Genomic DNA, 18603 nt, shown 5'->3' with positions numbered 1-18603 from the left:
CCCTGTAACCGCTGGGAGAAATTATTCTCTGCAGTGTAGGTATCTAGGGGAAGAAGGGAAGAGAAAGGACATATGGAGCATGAAGAGAATTAGAAGTGTTAGGGTTGAAGAGGAATGGGGAAGAGCTTGGATAGACCCTAATGTCATAGGAATGATCCAGGTAAACTGTAGGGAGGGCTTAGCCTGGATTCCCTCTCTAAACACCAGATTATGGGTATAATAGAGACTCCAGACTACATTTTGATGGCTTTTGTCACAGAGAGTATAAGCCTGAGAGGCACTAGAACAGACATTTCTCACTCCAATCCTAAGCCCTGCGGCATCTCTCACCAACCAAATGCATATTTGTATTTCTCTTACATATATAGGAGAAGTTGCCATGATAAGGGACCATATTCTGACTTCTTTTCCACCTCTGGACATGAGCCTGCCTCTGCACTGAACCCAAAGCAGGAGTGAATGTGTGTGTGCAAGCACACGTGCTCCAGAGCAGTGGGCAGCAAACTCACTTTGTATCACATCAGCAACAAAAAGATTCAGTGCAGGAGACATTTGCAGGCATGAGCAGAAGAAAACCTTCACGCTCCTTCTCCAGGGTGAGCACATGCTTCAACTCTGAGATATGCTCCCTGCCTCTTGAAATTAATTCAACATTCCTGTGGCTTGGGCGAAAAGAACGGGAATGAATAGTCGGGTTGTGCTGGCCTTGCTGCAGATTGCCTGGTAGATGGAGCCCTCTGCAGGAAGGAAAAAGCCCAGAGACTGCGGCGGTGCTCAGGCTGCGCTGCTGGGCACGGGAACATGATACTTTTATATCACATCCTCAGACTTTATCATGAAAATTATCACATTACCCTCAGTTTTGGGCTTGTTTTAAGCACTTTAATTTATCTTTTTACACAAGGGACAAAAACCCCCAGACTCCAGATGATACCATTGTATGAAGATGGGAATTAATGCCTCTGTGTGTGTGTGTGCTGGCGGGGAGACATAAGTACCTCCATTTTTTCATGCCATCTGACTGCAAAACCTTCAGATACAAAACCCAGGCCCCTGGTTCAAGGAATCAGCATTTGTTAGGGAGCCATCATCCAGGAGAGCTAGAGTTTAGGTTTCTTCCCTAAGGAAATCTGTGATGGTCCCTGAGTCTCAAAAAAGCTGCTTTCCTGGTCCCACAGCATCCCTATGCTCAGTAAGTCCTTACATTGATTAGGGTTCAATTTTCTTTAACTTTTTAGCATTTATGACACAGTTACAGAGCTGGGGCTTCCCAGGATTACAGCCCTCACTACAGGCTTTAGGAAGGGGGAGAGAAGGATTTCTTCTGAACTGAGGGGTTCCTATTTTACCTTGACCTCTGGTTTCACAGAGAGTTTCTAAATATTGGTGGCCTCCACCCCACAATCACTAAAAGACTGGGGCCTTTCTGCTCTGCAAATGACTGGACCATGCTCAGCTGCTCCAAGAGAATCTAGATGGTCCCTCACAGAAAAATACCCTGGCCTGGTGTGACAACAGGAGGGGCTGGATACACTGTGCAGACATTCTTTTCTCCTCTCAGATCCTGTCCCACACGTCTGGGGCTAAATGGGAGAACCCAAAGGCCAATAGCTGTTGAGCCTTTATGTTCAGACATGAGCAACCCCCTGCCCACACTTCCAACAGTCCTCAGTGGATCGCACCCTGCGCCTCTGGCTTCAGTTTGGAAGGTGAAGAAGCAAACAGGGCAAGCTGTCCTGTCAGTCATCTGCCTGCCAAGTGGGACGCAGATGGAACCAAAACTCCCAGATTTCTTCACTGGAAGAGCCCAGTGTGAGAGGGAAGCTGTCCAATAACCTACACCTTTCTGATGCCGGTGACCAGGTCATGGTTCAGTTTTTGCTGGCAATCTTTTTCTTACGGGCAGAGACCAGATCATAGAAAGGATCCTGTGTGATGCTGGTCCTGGAAATTAGAGGAAATGGGAGCAAAAGTAAGAGACTTAATGAAGGAGATCAGCATAGACAACCTAACTGAACTTGAACAGAGACACCACTTATTAAAATGTAGGACTGGAGATTTGCAGACTTACAGCAGAGAATTTAGCTGTGGCTAGAGATTCTCCAGAAGGGACCTCAAAACTCTTTAAAGTCTACAGGTACCATAGTTGTTATACTGCAAACATTTCTTTCCACCCCCTTTTCAAGCTCTGATAAAAGATAGCCAAATAAACTTTGTGACCACTTGTCCCTAGGGCTGAAAAAAGGCAACTCAAGCCTCAAGTTCTCCTCACCGTATTGCCTCAATCCACTCGTCACGCTCTGCTGGCGTGGCTGCTGAGATCTTGTAGGACTGATGCTTGCCTTCAACCACCTTCCCATCCCCATCTGTTTTGCAGGCTTTGATCTTCTGCCCTTTGCAGTTGGGATTGAAGAGTTCAAAGCAGTTCTGTCCAAAAGGAAACAAAATGGGGCAGCAGGATTAGATGGGGGACCAAGAAGACTGCTGTCTTCAACCATGGGTAACAGGCTCAGAACGTCCAATGGGCAGCAGTCTCCAAAATGCAACAGACCCTATCTTTCCCTACCCCAAAAATTTCCCTGTGAGTTAGATAATCTTCTTTCTTAGGTAAATACACCCCTCCTGTGAACAAATGGACACTAAAACAGGCTTTATGGAGAGATGGAGAATCAACACTTATCAAAACACACCTTCCAGGATCTGTCACTCCACTCCACTCATGAAAATCCCTCCCCCTCTTAAGCAGATGCAACATCCTCTTTTCTGTCTGCCACCACACAGATAGAAGGCACTTTTCCCAGAGCCATGACACATTGAAAAGTGGGTATCCACAAAAGACACACAGAAGAAATGAGTCACTTCCTGGGCAAGTTCCCTAACACCAACAGTTCTGTTTGGTCTACATGTGCTGTAACTCATTATGGAGAGTCCCAAGGAGAGAAATTAAACCCACATCTCCTGGTGCAAAATAAGTAGGAAGTCAGCATTCATCTGTGTGCATTCATCTCTGCCCCCTACACTCACATACACACATGAAAACATACAATACAGTCAGCCAAAGTACAGCTCTCTTCTCACATCAAAAGCACAAATTAAAAACACAGTCATGTCTAGATGGGGACATAAGACAGTTTGCAATGGCACCTTCCCTCTGAGAAGCAAGTAGAGTAGAAGCAATTTGTGTAGGGTAGGAGGAATTTGTGTACATCTTCTCTTCCCTCCAACCATCTGAAAGCCTGTGCTGGCAAAGTGCCAACCAATAGACACTTACTGGCTTTTTGGGATCATTCACCTTCTGGACTGATAGATTCTCCAAGGGGATAATACCCAGAGGCTCTTTGTCCTGAAGGCAAGGAAACATGAATTAACACCAACATGCTCCCCAAATCCATGCCACTGTTTAGAACCTCTCTGATTTCCCCTGTGTGGGCCTTTGTGGAGGTGGATAAGGGCAGAGTAATGCCTCGGGAGACCCCTTCCATTGACACACAAGAGAAGACCACAGCTGCAGTGTCCAGCCTCTCTCCTCCTCCAGACAGGAGGTGAGGAAACAGCACAGGAGAGAGTGGAGATGTGAGATCAGTTTGGGACCACATGGTAAAAAGGGGAGCCTGGCCTCCTACCCTCTGCTCCTCCCTGGCCCCTTAGAGGCTCACAACCACCCAGAACAGTTTCCCAACCATGAGTTAAGCCCTTACCGTGGTATATTCAAAGTAATACAGGCAGTTATCGGTCAGAATGAACCAACGGCGTTTCCAGGTTTTCACACGTCCTCCTATAGGCAGTGAGGTTCAGGAGCCATTAGTCACACACTTTTCTGTCCTTCCCCCGAGCTCCAGACATGCACACACAGTCACACCCTCCCAGCTCTCCCTGTAGATGAGCCCCAGGGAGACACCATGGTACCCCTGACGTGATGCTGTGTGACAGACACACACACGGAGCCAATTTTGCTCTGATGGATCTGGGAATGGGAAGGGTTTTTGAGTCTCTTTTTGAGCAAAGCCTGCAGGATCTGGGACAAAGGAGCAGGCAGCTCGTCTCAACAGCAGGTGTCAGACTCAGCCCACCGCAGTAGACGGGAGCGAAGGACAGTGAAGATGACGGCAGGTTCCCGGAGCAAATTTATGGTGGGAGGCAGACAAACGGGGAGGTCAGAGGAGGTAGGGGAGTCTTCCCCCTTACCTAGTTTCAGCAGCCAGCCTTCACGGTTAGGGTTGAAGAAAGTGTGGGTGAGGTCGTTGCCATCATCCTCTGGTATGGAGAACGGCTCGTTCTTTATGCTCTCAAACAGATTCTGCCCCAGAGCATTGGTGGGGAAGGAGAGAAAGAGAAAGAGAGCAAGTAAGATTGATTTCTGACAAAGCTTGTACACAGCTATCCTAGGTCCATGTGGCCCATCACTCTGTTTTTACAAGGCAAGCTGGATGAAGGGCGGGACAGCACACAATGAGCACTGGGGGTAAAACAGTCCCCAGTCTGCACCTCACAGGGTCTCCTGGGGGGTCACCAGCTCTTTTCTGCATCTTGTGCCATAAAAAGAGTCTCAGTTTGGAAAATCACAGCCATAAAATGGTGCTCCCATAGCAAGACAAGCTGCAGTGACCAAACCCAGCATGTGACAAGTGCTGCTGTGGGTAGTATTAAGGCACTAGGATGGGACTCGGCAAGGCAGAGATGCAGCCCCATTTAGAACCTGGGTTGGTGGTGTGAAATGCTGCTGGGAAGTGGAATGTGGAGACCAGCATGTAGAGCTGCATAGCCACAAGGAGGCACATTTCACAGAGCTAAAGCTTTGGTACTGAGGGGCACAAAGGGTGACATTTATAACAGCAGAGTAACAGGGACCAGGTTACTGCTTTCAAAAGATTCTGTAATGTTGTTCACATCATTGTATCTGCCATCCTGTATTACACAAACCCCAAACCAAGGAAAAAAACAAAAAAAGACTACAGGCTCCTGCACCTTCCCTCAAATTGCCTGGAAGAAATGACACTTTGGAGAATGATCTAAAGCCTCTACCCTGAGGGGATGCTGCTCAGCAAACCCCAGGTGTGGGATACGGGCAGCCCCTTTGACACAAGACAGAAGTTTTTCTGCCCAGGCTGCTTGGGTGAAGGCAGACACATCAAAACAGGCTGCCCACCTCTCCTTTACCTCACAGGGCAGGTCCCATGCCTGCTAAACCTTCAGGAAAATGTCAGCTGTAGCTTTGCTAATGGATGCATCCCCTATCTCTGCACCTCTGCTTCTCAATGGATCCAGGGGATGAGAGAATGGGAATTCTTCTTACCTTTAGAAGCTCTTCTGGCAGGTCCCCTCCATTGTCAATGCCTCTGTTGATGGATACAAACCTTTCAAAGTGGGGTTTGTCTTTCACATTGGGGTTGTGCAGGCTGGTGTTAAGCATGATGATAGAGAAGGAGAGTACATAACAGGTATCTAGCAATGAGAAAGAAAATCAGCATGGGTGGCACTTGTCTTAGAGGGCAGATCAATCCACACCACAGGTGGCTTGGTTTCTAGTCACTGAAGAAGACAGTCATCCTCTCATTTGAAGGAGAAGAGAAAGAGTGACACAGTTAATTTCCTGTGAGGGAGGTGATTCTATGCCCTCGGGATAATGGGGCAAGCTGGGCAGATGCAGATGCAGCTCTGCCAGCAGGAAAGATTCTGCAGACCTACATCTGTCTACCCCTGCTGTGATGAGTTAATACCTCATGTGAGGCTGGGAGCCCTTCTCCAGTCTGGTGCCCATCAGGAGGGCTGGAGCAGAGTAGCAAAAGGAGGACTGAAGATGCTCAGTTTATTGAAAATCTTCACAGGAACTGGGCTGCCTCCTTTAGCTTAAGGGGAAACACACTTCCTAGTGATGCCGCCTGTGTTTTGTGAATGGAAAAGGAAGGCTCCTCTCCTTAGCAAACAGCATAGTTCAGCTTTACAGGCCTTCTTCCCTCAACTACCTGTGGACTGGAACATTCCTGGGTTACACTTGCAGTACCAGTTGGCAAAGGCCTCCATCATCCGGTCAATCTTCTGTGCCTCCCCAGGCAGCCGGAAGCTCCAGAGGAACTGTCTGTCAGGAGCAGAGTGTCACAGCATCACTCACATGGGATCCAAAGGACACTGATGCCTCCCCTCAACCCATGCAACACCATGAAGATAGGAGAAGTCATCCCATCACACTGGGGAGACAACACAGGGCATGGAGCAGGAGCTCTGCTCCTCTCCAGAAATTGCCTGGATAGTTCAGCCTCAAACACCCTAAATGCAGGAAGGAGAACTAAGCCTCCCAGAAATCACGGCTCTGCTCCCCTAATGAGAGCCCTGCAAGGCAGCAGAGGCCTCAGGAGAGAGAGTCCTGCCAGGGGGTGGCCTGTAATAAAACAAGGTGCCCTAAAACAGAGTCACTTTGTTATTGACATAACAGCACTAAGGACAGACATTTCCTGCTGCCAAAAATAACCTTTTTCGTTCCCCCAGACACTGAAACCACAGTGACCCACTTTCTTGCACATGGGAAACCCAATCCAGGGGCCATGAAGGTGTTTCCCACCCCCCTGAGAAACTGTTGACACCTCAGAGAGGAACAGCCCTGGAGCCAACACACACAGCAGGGCCTAGGGAAGCTCCCACTTCATCCCAAGGAGGCTTCCTGACCTCGCTGGGTGGTGAGACCCAGCGGCTGAGCAGGTTCCAGCTCTGTCCCAGCATCTGGCACGCTCACTCACCTCAGCGCCTGCACCAGGTTGAGGTTGGCAAATTGGTGACATGCCACAAAGGCCTGGAGGATCTGAATGTTTGTGGGGTCCCTGCAAGAGGATAGAGGGAAAAGGTCAGAAGAGAGCTTTGACCCTGCTCTGTCTGGATGTCCCTCGGTGTAACAACACACACTGGCTCCATCCCAGTCTCACTTCCCCTCTGGCCAAGTAGCCAAGGTGCACACTCCAGTGTGGGATGACTGATCCCATTGCAGGCAGGAGAAAAGGTAGCCCATACAGCCAGCCTTAGTCACACTCTAAACGCCCTCCCAGGGGTGTCCTGCCTACCCAGCCCACTGTGCTTGGAGATATGTTCAGTCTTGACAACTGGATTAGGTCTGCCACAGGTCATCCAAAATAGCAGTTCAAAAGGGCCAGGCAGGACAGGGCCCCCAAGGAGTCTCCTCATCCTGGGTTGCTCACCTCCCACCCAGGTAATCCCCAATGGCTGTTTTGTTCAGTCCTTCACCCTTGTGGAGGAATCTGGCAATCTCCTGAAGGTCTGAAGACAATACCTGGTGCTCAATCAGGTACTGGATCCCCTGGGAAGGAGAAGCAGGAGAGGGAAGTAAAACGGCTCTATGGTCTATTGAGAAAGTAGAATCCCAACACTCTGACATCAGCTTTCCTTAGCTTTAGTGTACTTGCTCCTCTCTTACTCCCCACTCCCTTCATGGGAGACCACAACCATGTTCTCATCTTTATTCAATCCCTCTTCATCCAAAATGGGTTGTCAGTCCCATTTTCATATCATCCCTACATTTGGCTAAATGTTTCACTGGGATGGAAACTCAAAATAAGGCAATGTAGATTTCAAGTCCAAAAAGGAAAAGTGAAAATAAGAAATTTAAATATTTTCAATCTAATTGTCTTACTGTTCTGTTCCTAAATGTTTTTTTCTTTCTAAATTAACTTATAAGGAAAATTATTTGTTTAAAAGAAAGCATAATAAGAAAAAATGTACTCAGACAAAAATATAGGCTTGAGACAACTTGAAACAATTTTTTCCTAGATTTTTCTTCTATGCCACAGAACAGAGAAGTCTGCAATCTTTTCATCTCCATCCCTCCTAGACGATAAGAACTGAATATGCTTTTCAAGGAATATAGAGGTTGTGAGTTGGGTTGTGCAAAGAGTCAATATCCTATTTTAGAGAGAATTTCATGACTTTTAAAGCCAGAGAAAAAGCTGAGGCTTTTTTCAAAAGATTCTTGACAACATCGAACAATGCTGCAGTTCTCCAGACCACACTGCAATTCTCCTTGCAATATACTATAAAAGAATGAAAATTGTTTTAGATCCATCAAAATGTTCTACTTCAACAGAATCATTTCACTTTCTCTTGCAATATATATGAAACTATTTTTAAAATGCCCCAAAGAAAAATCAGCTTTAAACAAAGAAATTGAAATTTTTGTAAGATTTTCTTTTCCCGCTCTATTTTCCTTTCTTTTTTCCCAGATGGATTTTCAGTATGATCAATTTAATTTTGAAAAGCATTGCAAAATTAAATTGATCATTTATGATGATGGGGCCCCATTTTCCAGATGAAAATGTTTATCCCCAAAGGTTTTTATTCCTAATGCTTACCTCCTCTAGCCTCAGGAACTTTCCATAGGATCTTGGAGATAGGAACTCATTTATAAGTATCAGCATTGCATGGAATGGAGTGTAACCTTAGAAAGGAGGGGCAAAGAAATTTCCTTGCATTGCAGCACCTCTCACTCTGTGGCATATAGCAAGAGGGAGGCAATTATCAGAGATCTGCCTTATATAGGCACAGAGTATGTAACATTTTGACCAGTCTGATTGGCATTGAGCTCATAAAGCTAAACTGGTTTGAGGTTAGAATTAGTTTGGGCATTCCTGCAGAGCATGGCAGAGAGAGATGCCTTAGGGGCTTTAAGCCAAGGTCAGACAGAGAGGCAAAATAAAATCAACTCTCACACAGGCTGTAAGTACTGAGACAACTCCCACTGGCAGAGGGATGTCCAGGGGACTGGCAAGCACTCCAGCTGGGGTGTGGCCACTAGAGAAGGCACCTTGACGCTCTCAGCAGGGCACAGAGGAGGCATGGAAAGCTCTCATGCAGGGCAGCAGCCACCCGAGATGTTAGCTGTGATGGTGAGCTGATAGCACAGCTTTGTGGTTTTCCTTGAAGAGCTCAAAAAATGCTCCGCAAGTGAGAAGAAAGGAAGAGGGAACTGTCTTTCTCGCATCCTCTTCACTTAATTATGATGGTTTTAGAGCTTTCTGCAGTGATGTCTTGACATCACTGATCAGAGCTCCAGAAAGTGGAAAAGCTACGTTTACTCCACAGTTCAACCAAAACAGTTTCCAAGATGACAGGCATTCTGTCCTCTTCTGTTCTGAATGAGCCAAGGAACCTGACACACTGACACACTCTCAAAACTTCTCACCTTCTTCTCTAGTTCATCCTCCTCTATCACTTTATAGCAAGCTCCTAGCCTCTCAGAGTCAAGGAGGGCTGTGTTGAAGGAAATTTGGCTCTCATGGCATGCTGGCAGTGTTAAACCATCCTCCCTTTACTTCTCTTAGGTTTGGGTTGAATTGGCATGGCCTCTAAGCCCATGATGGGGGGAGGCAACACAGCTTCATCATACAACCTCAGTCAGGGGGAGGGCAGAGGCTGCTCCCAACAGGGACCTTTGTGAGGTAGAAGCCCATCCCCACAGACCCCTGCCACAGTTCCTTTGACATCAGTGGCTGCAACTGGAACAGCAGCCAGCAGAGGCTCTTCCTCCCAGCTTTATCCTAATAGGTAAAATGAACAAATCCTACCTTTTCAGGATCCATGTTGAATTTCTTCCGGCCCACTGACAGAATTTTATCCCTCTGTGACAGCTTGCTGTAAACACAAAAAAGAGGGAAAAGTCATACTTAGAATAAAGGACCATGTAATTTCACTCACAAGGTGAGATATCACAAGGACAGGTGTCTGACTATCCAGGAATAATGAGAAATCTAAGAGGATAGAAGGGCCTCATTTCCCTGTCCATTTCTCTGCCCTCATTGTGAACTGAATCCTATCAGTGTTTTTTGTATTTTCAGCTTAAAAAGAGAGACGTTGTAAGCAAAGGAATACTAATTCCACTTGCCTGATCTGCTCTCCAGGATTACTCTCTGCCACTTGCGTCTCCTCTGCATGTTGGAAGCACTCAATCTCAGCAAACACCTCAGCAATCTCCTCCTTCAGCTTCTGTAAAAGAAATATCGGGAAGATGAAGGCAATGGAGGGAAAAACAGCAGACACCCTGTAAGGAAGAGTAAGAGTATGTCTAACTCCCTCCCTCAATCATAGGAAAAGGACAGGTGAGGTGCTCATGACCAGCTAAGGATGCCTATGGAATGGGCACTGCTCTGGAATGAAGCTGCTGGATTCCAGATGAAAACAACTGGAAAGAGAGACAAAAGGATGTTCTCATGCCTATTGTCAATCAAGACTGGAAAAATCCAGCTTAATCAGTGTGGCAAGTATCAGAGAACTCACCTCACTGTTGATTCCAGTTCCTCAAACAATGTCAGATGCAAGAATCCTCCCATTGCACCCATTCCTTTTGAGCTTTTATTTTGCATAGCCCTGCTACACATCCAGGAAAGAAGAAGTGGAACTGGTAACTGTGAGATCAATACAAGCCTGAAGTGGCTGTATTGTGAAACACAGAATTTTTAATGTATCTGTCATTTAAATACCATTGAGCAGATAACTCTCTTCAGTTGGAGATAAAAAAAAGAGAGGAGGAGTAAAGGTAATTACTGCCAGATTAAAAAAAAAAAAAATCAATTGTGGAATTCACTTTCCTTTAGGCCCATGACAGACCATGGCTGCCTTGGCTGGATATTCTGTGTTACCATGGAAATAAAGGTGTCTATATCTCCTTGTTTCCATCCTGCAGTTATGTTCCACCTCAAAGCCAAAGTGCATCACAGCTCTCTTCTAGGAATCACCCAAATTCTTCCCCATAACAACCAGAACAGGCAAGGGAAGAAGAGTTATTTTATGACAGATCCTTTCTCATCAAGGAATGAGGATGTGGATGTAGCATGTAATCAGATAGGGAAACTGAATTTCTGCAATATTCCATAACTTAAAAGAGCTTCTGAGTTTCAGTTTTGCTCTGGCCACCTTCTGTTGTGCTTCATTGGTTCCCAGAGCTACGAGTGTTCCTTACTAAGTTTTAGTTATTGCACAAATGTAATAGAACCATTATCTCAGCTCATGACTTTCAAATGATTATCAGTTTTGTTTTTCTATTCACTGCTGTCTTTTGCCAGTGTTACTGGCAAGCCAAGACCCATCCTCTTTTCTCTTCCCCTCCCCATCCCCCAGATATGCCCCCAATCTTTGTGCTTAAGGGTACTGATAAATGCATTTTGAAAAAAAAAAAATCCCCTAGGAAAAATGTCTCTTGTTCTATGCCACTCTTTTCACCCAAACTCACTCTGCTCCACTGGACATTGTGTACTCCATTGCTTAATGGCTTTGGGTTTTAAAGCATGTGTTTATGAAGTCTAGCAACCTTTCTCTGTCCATAGTGGGCAAAAAAAGTGTAGCATTCCTGTTCAAGTATCCTGCTTTTACAGTGCCCATCGCCTGTTCTGAAAACTGAATAGAGACAAACACACACAAGTAAATCCCAGGCATGTACATTCATAGTTCTGAAAACGGAATAGAGACAAACACACACAAGTAAATCCCAGGCATGTACATTCATAATCTGTTTTGCAAGGGGGGCCATTCTGGTTTGCAGCAGAGAGAGGAGGTCTGGAAGCCTAAGAAGTAACATGTAGTTTGACTTAATCCTTTACTCCATGCCAGGAAATATTGCAGCTATTCCCTAGGCATCTGGACAGCTTCATGTTGTGGAAAAAACAGTCCAAGGCCAATGATTCAGTGTTATAAGCTCTCTCAAATGAGAAACCACATTTCATGGTGGAGGCACAATGGAATAGAATGGGCACAGCACCATGCAGGACTGTGATGCAGTTTTATTGACTGAATTTGTATCTGTTACTTTCAGACATTTTAGAAGCTACTCAAGAAACGGTTCAGTCAGCTATAAGAAAAGAAGGAAAGCAAGTTCCAGCCACAGAAACTTGTGTGGAAGGTCCTGACATGAGACCTCTGTGAAGAGACAGCATCCTTCATGCAGGACTTGCTAGAGGTCCCCAAAGCAAACAAAAGTTTGATAAACACAGGGGGATGCTGCAGGTAACTAGGACTGATATACCATTAGCAGTTAATCAGTAATTAAAAAGAATCATAAATGCTGAGCCAGATGCCTGCCAGTATGACTTAGCAAAGACATTTCTTTACTCCTAAATATACAGTTCCAATTCAACACTGCTCATAATCTGACAATCCTTTTTCAAATATCCCACTGGGGCAGCTGATGATTGCTGGAGGAGAGAGCACCACAGGCTGCATGTACCCTGGTGACAAACAGGCCAGGGCAGCCTGAAGTTTAAAACTGAAGTTGGATCATGACTGAGAAAATGCCTCCTTTGCAAGAGCACTTCTGCATGGCCTGGACTGTTACGTGAAATGCTCCTCAGTGAAGACAGATTTCAGAAGGCTAGGCAGGCACAAGGGACAGGATGGTCCTTACCTTAATGTCATCCAAAAGCTCCTGTTTGTGCTTCCTGATTTTTTCTATTTCAGCCTCTTCAGCCCCACTCAAGCCAGTTGATTCTGAAATAATAAAGATTCCTGTGAAAACTCTACTGGGGCCAATATATCATGGAAAAAGCTGCCCCAGCCTCTCAGCACTTACCTTCTCCTGGGGTTATGCCACAGCAACTCTGATTTCTGTGTTTCAGCATCTGTGCTCCTGGTTGTTGCAACCACTGCACCTCACCTTTGCCTTGCAAATGGTTCTCAGTCCAGAGTGTCCAGCACAGACCATATCCCCTCTCCTTGCAGCCAGTGGCTCTGCACAGCCCTCTCAGCTGACCCTGCAGATATCCACTGCTTATTCAGGCAATTCTGCTCACCCTGAGCATGGTGAAGGGGTCTCACTAAATGCACTCTGGTGGTTGTTATGTCAGTCATCTTTAGGTACTGAAAATCTATGACCTAATTACTTAATCTCCATCCAAACCTCACAAGAAAACCACTGGCTTCGTGAGTTGATCTGCCATAGCTAGAGTCAGAAATGGCTTAAGAGTGAAAATCAAGGTTTTTCAAGTAGGAGGACAGGATCTAGGGGATGAAAGCCTTGCTGATAAAAGGCATGTCTTTGGCTATTGTTCTGTGAACAGCAGAAAATGCAGAAATATGAGTAGGCTTCCTTGTAATGCACAGGAACTTAAACAAATAACAGCAAAGCCAAGGCAACCACAATATGATTCATAAAAGACCTAAAAGAAATGCAGCAACAGTGCTGCTGCTAAATATAATCCAGGTGAACGACAGCCTCTTCTGCAAGGACAATGAGAAGGCTGAGAGCATTGAAGATCACTGGTGAACTTGCAAACAGGGTCCTTGCTGCACCCAAATGCTGCAAGATAAAGCTTCACCAGGAAGCCAGATCAAGTCACTGGATGCCCTGCTCCACTATTTCATAAGACAAAAACCCCTGGGCCTCCTGTCTTCCCAGAAAAAGGGGAAGTAGCACCAGCTGCATTGGAAATTCTCTTAGTGTGGATCTCACATGCAAAACAACTGCTACAAATGTGAGTGGAAGAAAAAAAGGGAAGGAAGCAGCCACAACAGAAGGAAAAGCGACAAGGGCAATGATCTTAGTATGCTCCTTTCTTGTCATGGCCACTACAGCTCAGAAAGACCCACCTTCCCCAATCCTAATCTTTGCCCCATCCTCCTGGCTGGTTGTGTTTCCATGTGCTAAGTATGCTTCTGTTACTTTTCTCAGGCTTCAGCCTCTCCCCTGCCACTCTTCCTGATGATTTCAAGCATCACATTCCCTGGGGAGAGGCTGCTGAGTCTGTGGGAGTAAAGGACTGGACAAGGACCCAGCATGAAGCCAGGCTGGGAAGGACCCATGTGCCCTCCCAGTCCTGCAAGCAGCCCTTGTGAAGAGCAGCAAGAAGTTGTCTGATTGTCAAGACAGAAGGAAAAAAGCATCCAAAAGCTCATGACAGCCAAATCTGTAGGTGAGGGGGAAAGCAAAGCAGGCCAGAAGGTTAGCAAACAAAAAGCAAACAAATGAAAAGAGACCACAAAGAAAAACAACCAAAAACATGCAGTGGCTCTGGTTCTTGTAAGGTGGGTTGCTGACTTCCCTTTGAATGTCAGCCCTGTGCCTCTGAGCAGTCCCCAGGCCCTTCAGCTTAATTTATGTATCCTGCAGTTGTGGTGTCTGCAGGAGATCAGCCAGCCTCTCAGTCTCTCCAGCTGTATCTCTCTCACTCCTGTTGGGGTTTGTAATTGTGGAATCACTGGGGTGACTCCTTGACAAATTACAACAAAGACCTTTTGCCCTGTATTTCTTTCCACAAAAGCACTGTAGGAGGACAGCCCTGAGGAACCTTGCCTTCCCCACCACATCAGCAAACGCTGGTTGCTTTGCTTCAGTTGTTCTGTGTCTACTAAAGCAGCCTAAAGCATCTCAGAGTCATGAGGCTCCCAGAGGATGCCATCTCACCCACACGACCCCCAACAAGGCTGTAACTAGCACAGTCCCCCTTCCTCCTGAACATCTGAGAACTGCAACTCCCACCTGCCGAGTCTGCCAGAATGAGAACAGTGTGGGAAGGACTGTGTGTGTGGGGTGGGCAGAGGAGAAACAGAAGGAGTCACAGAGAAGGGGAAGGAACCAAGGGGTAAGACAGTAGGAAAGGGTGACATAGTTTGGAAATAAATGGATGGATCAAACTTTTAGAGCAATTTAGACTGAGCTGCAGAGAGGGCCTTTGTCAGGTTTCCTATACAGCTTAAGTCCTCGATTGCTTTAGAAAATGGCCCATGCCTTGTCGAAGTCCTCAGTAGCACCTCAGTTTTACTTCCCTCTAGGACTAGATCAGCACACAGATGAAGCATAGCCCTGGTCAGGGCTCTCTGCACAGGGGGAAATGTCACCCTGATGAAGAACACACCACAAAAACACCCGCAGGTTTCAAAAGGATGCTGTCAGCCCAACCAATACTGATGTTTTCCAGTTCAGACACACAAAAGATGGCTAGGATCCTCTCCAGAGAGAACATTAGGTTGTTGCTTGGAATTTATTTTCAGAGAGCAAATGTTGAAAGGAAAGTGCATCAGCATCACATTTGTGGGTCTTACACCTGCCCCTGAGGTTGACTCCCCACTCTCAGGGCAGACCCACATAGAAAGACCAAAGACCTGCCAGTTCTTCACAAACTCACCAGAATTGTATTTTCAGTGCTGTCAGAACACAGACTTCAATTCCAGTTGTGTGGCTTATGCCTTCAGCCTCCCCAACCAGAGGGCAGGTCAGAGTTGCCCAAACATCTGGGTACTTGTGTGGCCAGCAGAGAGTTCTGTGTTCACTGGTTTCATCTCCCATTGCAAAGGGCTGTGCTGAACCACCCAGGTGTAAGGCTTTCAGTGCCATGGAAAATTACAGGAATAGGGAGATGGCTTCTGGAGCACAGAGGTAAGTGGGAAGTGACCACACAGGAGAGCTGGAAGGATGCACTGCAGAAGCAGCAGGGGAAGGTTATGAAGAGTGATTGTACCTGTGCCACGACTGCAGACGCGTGTGTTACACAACCATGGTACCACAGCAAAGGTTCATCAGGCTCATTTGCAAGGTAATGGAGGGCTTTGAGTATCTCTGATAAAGGGCTTGGGCACCTCCACCCACGGCACCACAAAAGCAAAGCAGCCTGATGGGCAGCTTCTGCCTGAAGGAAGCTCTCTGGTAGAAAAATTTCACCTGAAATTCCTTTTTTTTTTTTCGATATGGCTGCTGTGTCTTCTCCAGTAAAGAGCACCACCTCCATAGACAGGTACCAGTCTAGTAGCAGGGAGATGACAGAGCCTTCCAGTCCTCAATTCTCTCCATGTGTGTCTCCCTTCTGCAGCATTCCACAGTTCTCTGCCAGCTTGTATCAGAAGACCCAAAAGGTTTAATTTGCACATTTCAGCTATGAGGGAAAGCTGGCAAGAAGAATTTATATTGTCTACTGGTCCCCTTATCTCACGTGGCAACTTACATCCATCCTTCAGGATAGCTTTCCATGACTTTTGACTACAGCTCTTACCCCACACATCCCAGCACAGGACTCCACAGTACCAGTCTGCTCTCCTGTGTGTCACACATCCAGCTCAAGGGCGTGGCACACCAGCTCTGTGGCCTCACTCAGACAGTCCTGAGAGGGTTCTGAAGGAACTGGACACACACTGCAGGGAGAGCAGCCTCCCCAAGGCATCAAGCCTTACTTGCAAACAGAGGTGCACCTAACAGGACCATCACTCTCCAGGCAGGAGTGGCCCCAGAGAAAGATGCACATGCACCTCTGACCTTCCAGGACAACCATGCCACAGCTGAGCAATTCCAAATGCATTCAGTACTCTAAGGCCCACTGGAAAACTGTTTCTGGTGTCAGCCTTGGCTCCCAAGGGAGTTCAGCATCTACCCAGAACTGAGCAAACCCCCTTGGTGCCTGAATAGGATCTCATTGTGCTATTGCAGTGTGCATACCTTCTTGAAGGTACGCTTGCTTGAATGTGTAACTTTCAAGACATAATTAATGCAGTAACACATAACCTGAGTGAATGACTGTGTTAGACCTTCAGTTAGGAGTCCCCTAGTTTCTGTCAAAGACACACCCCAAAATAAATAGCAAAATATGAGTTATCCCTCCTTCTGCCCAGTTTGTCCACAGTTGCTTTCAGGTAGTGAGGGCTGGGTGATCAGAAGAGACCCATTTTCACCAATATTCAATACCAGTCAGATGCTGGCAAGAACTCAGCTCCTACAGGTACCATCAATTTCCCTGGCAAGCAAGGCTGGTATGTGGTTTGAGCATGCCCTTTCCTTGGCTGCACCTCAGAACTAAAAAGTGCAGAACAGCTGTTGAAACTGGGCACTGCTTTTTGCTTTCACTCTGTGCCCTGTATCCTATACACAAAAGCCAGAGGGGACAGAGTCAGAACGAGAAGAGACATTGTAAGGTGATCCTTTTTCTTCCTTTGTTCTGGTTCCCACTCAGCTCTCCCTCTGACACGCTCAGAGCTTCCTCAGCCCGAAGCTGGAAATGTTCAGTCTGGTGGCATGCCTTTCCTTGCTGAATCCCAACCACTTTATCCACCACCTGCCAAAGCAGGAAATAAAACCTAAGGTCTCTCTCAGTTCCTCAGGTGTGGTTTATTTCCCCTCACCCACATCTGCCCACTGAGGCAGGCAGGCCCACCTGTAGACCACTTGGAGCTTCTAGAACCCTAATACAGTTGTTTACCTCTAACATGGCCATAAGCAAGGGAGGTCCCAGCACCAAAAGCCTTGCACAAGTGTTACACTGGGATACCCAACTGCATGAGAGGCTCTGCAAAGGTAAGCCAACTCCTGGGATCTGTAGGGAAACACCACAGAGGAGCTTGCCAAGTTGAATGAGAGCAGCCAAAGCCTACAATGCTCACCCAGGTGTCACATACACCATTGACACCGAGGAGTCAGTTCCCAGCTTGGCCCAGCATCACTGGCCCAAGGAATCAGAGCAGTAACACTCTCAGCACAAAGGCCATTCAAACCAGTGGGGAAATTTCTCCCAATGGGAAAGGAGACCAAGTAAAAAGAAACCCATGCCTAGTGCTGAAAACTGACAAGCAATTAACTGTACCACCAGGGATCTTCCAGCATGCCATTCCTCCAGCCACAGCATCCACTCCAGATGCTGGGATTTCATGGTGTGCTCTTCTCCATCAAATTGAGTGCAGAGCCCTCACCCCAAAAAAGACACACAGTGGTTGAGGCTTACCAGCAGGGCAAAGGTCCATTCTGAAGAGCACGATATATGTTCAACACATCTGGTGTTCCTCGTGGTATTTGGTTCGTTCAGATGCTTCACAGAACTGAAACAACTTGGAGCCAGTGAACCAGACCGCAGCAGCTTTGGGGGGCGGGTTTCCCTGTGACTCCTCCTTCCTCTCCTCATCCTCCCCCCATGTCACAAGCTTGTAGAAGTGAAAACTGTGTACATGTTTCCATGAGCCAACTGAGGCTGATTGCCTACTTTTAAATGCAAATGCACAAATGCATCTCTATCCCAGCAGCTTTTTGGGAATCATTTTTTGAGGAGACTAAAATGAGTGGTGAGAGGCTTTTGCTTGAGATACTCAGAGGAGAGAGAGGGGAAAAGGAAGTTCTTGATTCAGAAAACCCATCTGATTGGGGAAGTGGTTTCATTTTAAAGGAAGATTCTTCCTGTGGAAATTCAGCAGCAGAGTGGGGTGGGGGCAGGGATGGGAATGAAGGCTCTAGAACTGGAGGAAGGTGGATGAAGGGAAGGATAAAGTCAGACTCCTCTGCTTCACTCAATGCTCAGTGTAACTTAAAGTCGTGCTCCTTTTTCCCCCCATAACAAAGTGTTTTTATTGTGAAACCTTGTAAGTAAGGATAGAGTGAACTAAGGAGAAATGCAGTCCTCTCTCAGATTTAGTAATATTTCTGATGGTGAGAGACCTGGAATTAGCAGCCATTCAGGAACAGGAATGAAATCTTGAAATCAGAGGACAGAGCTGAACAAATACTCCAGAAAGGAGATACTGTCAATCAAGGATGAAATTGAAAAATGCAGTAAATTTAAAATGGAATTACTACGACCAATGGTACTGAGATGAAATTGGGTGTAGCAAAATAGACAAAAACATGCCAAAATTATTCCCTTTGAAATCCCT

General features: G+C 46.5%; 2 protein-coding genes across 2 annotated transcripts in view; one reads left to right on the top strand and one right to left on the bottom strand.

Annotated features, from left to right (window-relative positions):
- Nucleotides 1–18603, top strand: part of ELFN2 (extracellular leucine rich repeat and fibronectin type III domain containing 2) — a 124384-nt gene that overhangs the window by 101080 nt on the left and 4701 nt on the right. The window lies entirely within an intron of this gene.
- CYTH4 (cytohesin 4) lies at nucleotides 861–17729 on the bottom strand. Its single transcript, XM_021554107.2, has 13 exons — nucleotides 17685–17729; nucleotides 12392–12474; nucleotides 9881–9981; nucleotides 9564–9630; nucleotides 7185–7303; nucleotides 6732–6812; nucleotides 5964–6076; nucleotides 5294–5442; nucleotides 4186–4297; nucleotides 3699–3775; nucleotides 3272–3343; nucleotides 2273–2427; nucleotides 861–1944 (listed from the first exon to the last, which is right to left on the bottom strand). Exons 1-13 carry the CDS (start codon nucleotides 17701–17703, stop codon nucleotides 1872–1874), a joined length of 1221 nt encoding a protein of 406 aa, XP_021409782.1. The 5' UTR covers nucleotides 17704–17729; the 3' UTR covers nucleotides 861–1871.

Source organism: Lonchura striata, chromosome 5 (genome assembly GCF_046129695.1).
Source record: "Lonchura striata isolate bLonStr1 chromosome 5, bLonStr1.mat, whole genome shotgun sequence".
Classification (NCBI taxonomy): domain Eukaryota; kingdom Metazoa; phylum Chordata; class Aves; order Passeriformes; family Estrildidae; genus Lonchura; species Lonchura striata.
This window is presented reverse-complemented; position numbering and strand designations above follow the sequence as displayed.